Source organism: Erigeron canadensis, chromosome 2 (assembly GCF_010389155.1).
Source record: "Erigeron canadensis isolate Cc75 chromosome 2, C_canadensis_v1, whole genome shotgun sequence".
Classification (NCBI taxonomy): Eukaryota; Viridiplantae; Streptophyta; class Magnoliopsida; order Asterales; family Asteraceae; genus Erigeron; species Erigeron canadensis.
This window is the reverse complement of record NC_057762.1, coordinates 37443051-37450394: the sequence shown is the minus strand read 5'-3', so window position 1 is coordinate 37450394 and position 7344 is coordinate 37443051. Positions and strand designations below refer to the sequence as shown.

The following is a 7344-nucleotide window of genomic DNA, read 5'->3' as shown; positions in this document are numbered from 1 at the left end:
TTAAAGGCGAGAGAACGGGTACATATATATGAACTGTAAAGACTTCTTTACTAACTAGAAATGAGAAAAGGCAAATAACCTATACTCTCATACTCGGATATATAAATAGAAATGTACACACAAGGGATCTTCAATGATGGTTTATTGGATGCTAAATGATGGTACTGTATTTGTGAAAGATTTTGTTTGCATTCATTTTCAATGATATCAATCAGTTATTGGACCCTGTATTCATGAATACACTTACATAGAGAATAAACAACACAATAATTTAAGAAACATCCCAAAGTTTGAGTTTCTCTTACTTTCATATAAAACATTTACCAACATTCTCTCTATGTAATCAGTATATATCATAAGTGATTTGAAGATCAACATTACGTGAATTTCCAATTTGTAAAACAAGTAAAATCAAACTTAACACATGGTTCACCTAGAGCGTTTGGAGCCAAGAGGAAAAGAAACTCGTTGACCGGGATTCTGGGTCAAGTCATTCCTCTGTTCTTGTGATGGGTTCATCTTAGAATCACTACCTTCTTCGTCTTCCTCTGTTTCTTCAACAGCTTCACTTGTTCGCTTCTTTGATATCACAAGCTGGTAATTTGGACTGATCAAGGTGTCTGACTCTGGAGGCAAGGCCATTCCTGGTGTATTTATCGACTTTGGCAATGGAATTTTGTTCCTGTTCCTTGCCAATTCTAGCAGGACCTTTCCAACCAAAAGAAGAAAAAGAAAATGGAAAAGAGCCTTTCAAAAAAAAAACCCATGTAATATAACAGTATACATGAGCAACACATGAAGCAAATATCCAAGTAAAATTTAGTGGATTACCTCTCGTGGAGGGGGTTGTGAGAAACTGAAATTCACTTTAGACTGAATAGCTAGTTTGACATCATCAGAATCAATAGTTGACTTTCCAGCATGTTCTGAGTATACCTGTGCATCTGTCAGCACATCTACCACATACCGATACCAAAGTTCTAGAAACTGGTGAATAACACGTGGTTCGTAGTTCTCAACCCCCATTGATTTCAGCAATGTTTTAACTATCTTGGCATCCCTTGGCAAGTCCTCTTCTCCATCAGCCATTCCTCAAACCTGATATCAGCAATTTAATCCTAAATTAAATTACTTCTTTTCTGGAATATCATTTTGCCATTCTGAAAACCAAAATTCATTCTGGAACAGATGATCTAACAAGTATAACGCTGGATAGTTATTGGAAATAAACAGAGGCAGTGCATATAAAAGAAAATGAAAATAACAATACTCTAAAATATAAGCATCTTCTAGTATCCTATAATTAAACATGTCTACAAGAAATATAACTATGTATGGCTGCAACAAATTTGACTTGTTTCAGTCGAAAGTTCCATCCACCAACTGAACTACCCCCGCCAATTACGTTTTGTTTTGAACTGAACCAACCAACCTATTCAACCTGACAACTTTTGATTCAGCCCAATATCAATGTGAGGTTTGAATAAAATTGAAGTATTTCTACCACCAAATATTTAAATCAATCTCAACTTCCAATCATAAATAGGTAGAAACCATCAAAGTAAACACTACAAATACGTGTCTTCTAGAGATGAACTACCAGATATCAGAGATTTAAGTATAATTGGACAAAACAAAACAAAAAAAATGCAGAAAACTGAAAGGATGAAGCCGAGTAAGAGCTCATGAGATGGCACAAAGTAATCAAGAAGATGGAGGGGATAATCTGAAGCATGACAAGTGTGGTTAAACTGTATAAGGACTGTTTAGTGCATCACAATCCAAGGTGAACAAAACCGTCTTGTTTGAAAACATGAGGAAACATTTATTATATCATGTAATTTATACAGGTGTATGATGATCTTGCCTTAACCACACCTACAAAATATACTGCCTGCTTTCCAGGAAACAAACATATATCTTTAGCTTAAAGGTAAGAGTTATTACGTTAATATTAAAAATTACTACACTTTTCTTAGCAAGCCCCCCAAAACATCTTCTGAATTGTCATATTTTATATGAAATTAACGTGAGAACCATGTTCTAGACTAACTGGTTTCATATCACAACCAAATGAAATTTACTTAATTGTACCTTAAAAGTAGAACTTAATTTTTATTACAAGTAAAGACTAAGGGGAAGCTTCAATCCTAATGTTCAAAAACACACGTCGAACCATAAAAAAAGAACTTCTTATATGGAACAGACCTAACTTCTGCAAAATCAACATTTCCGCAACTATAGATCACAAACTTCCTAATCAAAGAACAAAGGCCCTATATTCTCAAAAAAATCCCCTCACCTATACCATGTGAAGCATATGACAGGCAAAACATGTGAAGCATCCAATAATTAAAGTCTCACCAAAGTTGTAAGTTAAAAAATATAATGCCTACAATATAGAAAATGCAGTGCACAACAAAAGAACTGCATACAAAAACTTGATGATTTTCGCAGGCACAATTAAGGCAACGAAGCACAAAACAGATAAAGAACAATTACGAAGAAAAACCAAGTAAAAAACTCTCCTTAAAATATTTAATAAAAAGAGATAACTTTACAAAATTGTAGCCTAGAAAGGTTACCTCAGATTAACATTGTGTTCCGAGCTAAAACAAACGACACCCTTTTAAATGAGCTGGTCAACCTATCTGCCTATCTGGTTTCAAAGTCAAAAATACCACCGGCAGCTAAAGTTTCAATTTTTCTTATGCTAACTAAATCGAGTATCGTATGCATCGTAATACACACTCCATTGTTGGTATTTGGTGCCTTGGTGGTGTGTATTTCATCTGCGTATTACCTATTTTATAAGCCAAAACACAGTTTCAAGTGTTACTGCTCATTTTGACAGATTATATAGCAAGTATCATAGCACTAATTCTGACTCTGCTTATTTCAGAAAGAATTACCATATATAAAAAACAGTTAATTAGCTTAATCTAACTTATCGAGTAACCGATATTTCGATTAAAAACTTGCTATATCTCAGGGACCATCAAACAATACTATAAACAAAAGACTGGGGATAAATAAACTTATTTCATTTACGCATTTTATCAAACACTCACTATGGTAAAGATAGAAGGGATTAGAAGGTATGAGTGTAAAGCATAATAATCTGAGATCTCAATTTCTGAAAACTACAAAAGATTATAAATTTGGAATAAGATAGATAACTAAGAAAGGAAGAAAAAACAAAGATAAATCAGCTGACCTGAAACTGATTTCCTAAAAGTAATCAGTAAGGTTGATGTATGATGAGGAACAAGAAATAATGAAATAAAAGGATGAAGAAACAGGAAAATAGACATATGATGTAGCAGTTGAATATGGATAAAATAGACATTTGCATTTTAGAAAATAGAAAAGTGAATAAACAAATGTTTTAAAATTCGAACCCGCGTCTTGAAATGGTAAAGATTTCATCTAGACAGGAATCATCGTCTTAAATCTACCTTACATGAAGACTATCTTTACTTATATTTTTCAAAATCCTTTGTCTTTACAATCTCTCTGTAAAATCAAAGCTCCCTCACAGACCCATTTTAAAGGTATGTAACTGAACTCAACTTCCATATGTTTAACCATTTTTATTTTTTTTAATCTTTATAGAATTCCCTTTTTACATGAAAATTCATTCAATATATTTGCACTTGCTATAATCATGTCTATTGCTATCTTATCTTCCATTATTATAATCTCTAAACCCCAGTTTGCATTTTTCTTTAAACCCCACATCATAAAACCCAAAACCCTTAAATCTTCACACCAAAGAAACAGAGTAATTTTCCTAGCAAGCCCCATCAAAAGCCCGATTTTCGATACCCAAATCGATCAAACAACCTCACAAGAGCTCTCACCTGAGCTGTCCAACAGGTACATTCGTTTCCTCTGCGAAACAGGAAATATCGATAAAGCTATGGACTTTTTATCTCAGATGGAAGCTTTAGGGTTTCGTTTAAGTTATGTTTCATATATAGCTTTGTTAACTGGACTAGCAAGTGCAGGCAGGACAGTCGAAATTGAGGCAATTTTCAAAGAAATGGTTTTCTTAGGTTATCATCCAAGATTGAAACTTTTTAATGTTTTGCTTAAAGGGTTTTTGAAAAAAGGTCTTTTAACGCTTGCGGATAAGGTTGTGGAGTCGATGAATGAAATGGGTGTGTGGAAGAATCGAGAAACGTATGAGATTCTACTTGGGTATTGTGTTAGTAGTGGACGGTTGAAAGACTCGTGGGAGGTTGTAAATGAAATGAAAAAAGACGGGTTTGAGCCGGATTCGTTTGTTTATAGTAGGATTATTGAGCTGTATAGGGATAATGGGATGTGGAAGAAAGCGATAAGTCTTGTAGCGGAGATAAAGGATAGTGGAGTATTGATGGATAACAAGATTTTTAATAGCGTTATTGATATTTTTGGGAAGTCGGGTGAACTAGAGGATGCGTTACAAGTGTTTGAGAAAATGCAGCTAGAAGGGGTTACACCGGATATTAGTACGTGGAATTCTTTGATAAAGTGGCATTTTAAGCATGGTGATATCACGAATGCACTTGTGTTGTTTGATAGGATGCAAACACAAGGGATGTATCCTGATCCGACTATTTTTGTTACTATTATTAGTCGGTTAGGAGAGCAGGGGAAGTGGGATGTAATGGAGAGGACTTTTGAGCGTATGAAAAGTGGAGGGTTTGAACAAAGTGGAATTATATACGCGGTTTTGGTTGATATCTATGGGCAGTATGGAAAATTTGAGGATGCGGGGGAGTGTATAAGTGCACTAAAAGTGAAAGGAGTCCCCTTGTCGGCTAGAATCTTTTGTGTGCTTGCAAACGCCTATGCCCAACAGGCAAGTTATTCTTCTTCTTGTGTATTCTTAAGTTTGTAGTATTCTTATTTACCATTTTCACAGTGAGTTGTTGCTTTAGCATGTGAGTCATTTGTTTTTACATATAGAGATAGGTACTAGGCACAAACATTAGCTTTTAGCTTGTCTTCAAGAATTCTTGATTCATCTTTTTGTGCAGGGTATGTGTGAGCAGACAGTTAAAGTTCTGCAATTGATGGAACGTGAAGGAATCGAACCAAACCTGATTATGCTCAACGTTCTGATAAATGCATTTGGGATTGCAGGAAGGCATTTGGAGGCACTCTCAGTGTATCAACACATAAAAGAAAGTGTATGCCCTTCTGTCTATGTAATCTCTTGATACATCTTGTATTGAAGTTGTTTGTGCTAATTGTAGTTTAAATGCTTCTGAAGGGTGTAAGTCCAGATGTGGTTACCTACAGTACGCTTATGAAAGCTTTAATAAGGGCAAAGGAGTTCGACAAGGTGTGTAAATTGTAATTATGTGCTTCATCATTATCTTGTAATTCGACTTATTTTGCTCAGCAGTGGCACTTTTATCTCTAATACATCAACCAAGTATAATACTGTACCAAATTAACTTGGAATGAAATAGGTTAAACTGTTGAAAGTTGCCAAAAGTGCATTTCAAATGCATAAAACCTCTTAAATACTTTTATTCAAAGGATCTGATTAGTACTAAAAGAATATTATGTGGTCATGTTAAAAGAAGTTTGGGCAAAGTTTCCGGGTCAACCCAACTCAATGCTCACCCTTCCTACCTTCCAATTTCGCCACCTCTAGTTTCACTTCATTTTTCCAAAGCCTCTAATGTTGTCGTAGTTGATTAAATGTTAAGTGGATTGACACCATATCAGGTACCTGTAGTATACAAGGATATGCAGTTGGCTGGATGTTCACCGGATAGGAAAGCCAAAGAGTTGTTGCAAATTGCAATGATGGTTCTTGAACGTCGGCGTTAGTTATACCGACTAACGGACAGAGTTCTTGCCATCCAACGATTTAGCCAACAATGGGAGTTCACAACTTCACCTCCTTTGGATTTCTTCAAAGTCTGGTCAGGTACTTCATTTATATACTTTCTGTACACAAAATGGTGTTCTAAAAAAAATGCCATGATGATTATGGTTTCTAAAGAGGTGGCAATTTCAACCCATTTGTTTTGTATGGAAATGGATCAATGCAGGTTATATGTAATTGGTAATGGGACAAATTGGTAAACTGTATGAACTTATATAAACGTAAAAAGAGTCATTGGGCAACGACAAAGCAGCCAGAGGATGTCATTGGGCCTGAAAAGTTCATCGAAGGCATATTTTATTAGCATAAAGGGTAATGCTTGAATATATACTTCAATGAGATCTAGTGGGATTATAATAGATCATATTTCCATTGTTATTAGTTCCCCTTGATACATGTCTGTTCATTTTTAACTTGAATATGTAATCAGGCTGTAAATCCTGGTTGTTATCATGGCAAGCAACTCCATAATATGAATGCTCGTTTATTCATTTAATTCTGGATTTTGTGTTTTTTTTCTTCTTTTTTTGGGTATTGTCCCTCCTATAGAGAATTAGGTTTAACATTTTTTTTTCCAGGTATGCAGTTTATGCACGTTGAACATTGTACTTCTTCCAAAGCATTGCCCTAAAGAGGACATGAAAGGGTCTATAAACAAAGGCCCTGGGATGGTGGTAACAGTTGATTGATCGAGTCAATAAATCATTGTGTGTATCATTAAGAATTGGCCATTAGAAGAACACATATACCCTGAATATTGGAAATTTCTTGAATCAATTGCAAAAGCAGTATGAGTTAATCCCGAGTTCAAGAAGAAAGGAAAGGTATTTACTGCGCTTTTGGTTAATAGTACAAGCAAAGGTTGTTCCTGTCTAGCTGCTTACATACCACGCGTGTTGCAATGTAGGCCCTGCCATTATTGGACCATACCGCATGGAGTCTGCGCGTCACTGGCCAAGGATCGCAATTGCAGCCAATGCTATTATTTAGATTATAAGCGTTCCAGGAGGAATGTGCATTGTCTATGTTCATTGTTCACGGTATCGTTTCATTTTACGTTATTGAGATCCTGTTAGATACCTACGAATGAGTAACAATGATCCATTTTTTTGTATTTAGTTTTTGGTGATTTCGGTTAGAAGATTTATATTTTAATATGTCTGTGCATTGTCATGCAATGATTTTAATACACTTATGTGCTTTTTTTTTTCCGAAAATTCAGTCGGTATGCGACATCTGGGAAACCTCATTGTATAATGGTGAAGCCTTGCACGTACCCTAGCCAACGAGATGTTGACCATGGGCCGTTACAAGTATTCAGAGGAAAAAACCCCAAGACTTGCCAACCTGAGATGCCTCAAACCAGTTACTTAACCTAAACGAAGTGTTTAGGAGGGATATGTAAAAACTTTTATATTTTTCTTATGCGCTTGACAATAAGACGAAAGACATAC

General features: G+C 35.4%; 2 protein-coding genes across 4 annotated transcripts; one reads left to right on the top strand and one right to left on the bottom strand.

Moving 5' to 3' along the window:
- Positions 1-270: 270 nt before the first annotated feature.
- Positions 271-3319, bottom strand: LOC122588844 (transcription initiation factor TFIID subunit 9-like). 2 transcript variants are annotated; one of them, XM_043761059.1, is made up of 4 exons: positions 3218-3304; positions 2586-2803; positions 832-1098; positions 271-708 (listed from the first exon to the last, which is right to left on the bottom strand). In XM_043761059.1, exons 3-4 carry the CDS (start codon positions 1087-1089, stop codon positions 430-432), a joined length of 537 nt encoding a protein of 178 aa, XP_043616994.1. In that variant the 5' UTR covers positions 1090-1098; positions 2586-2803; positions 3218-3304; the 3' UTR covers positions 271-429. The 2 variants fall into 2 exon arrangements, with proteins under 2 accessions (XP_043616994.1, XP_043616993.1); XM_043761058.1 differs by lacking the exon at positions 2586-2803 and having other exon boundaries at positions 3218-3319.
- Positions 3320-3504: 185 nt separating this feature from the next.
- On the top strand, positions 3505-7019 carry LOC122588770 (pentatricopeptide repeat-containing protein At5g42310, chloroplastic). Of its 2 annotated transcripts, XM_043760965.1 has the most exons (7): positions 3505-4849; positions 5028-5180; positions 5264-5335; positions 5728-5932; positions 6057-6202; positions 6469-6714; positions 6798-7019. In XM_043760965.1, the coding sequence occupies exons 1-4, from the start codon at positions 3668-3670 to the stop codon at positions 5830-5832; spliced, it is 1512 nt and encodes a 503-aa protein (XP_043616900.1). In that variant the 5' UTR covers positions 3505-3667; the 3' UTR covers positions 5833-5932; positions 6057-6202; positions 6469-6714; positions 6798-7019. The 2 variants fall into 2 exon arrangements, with proteins under 2 accessions (XP_043616900.1, XP_043616901.1); XM_043760966.1 differs by lacking the exon at positions 6057-6202.
- The last annotated feature ends 325 nt before the right edge of the window (positions 7020-7344 follow it).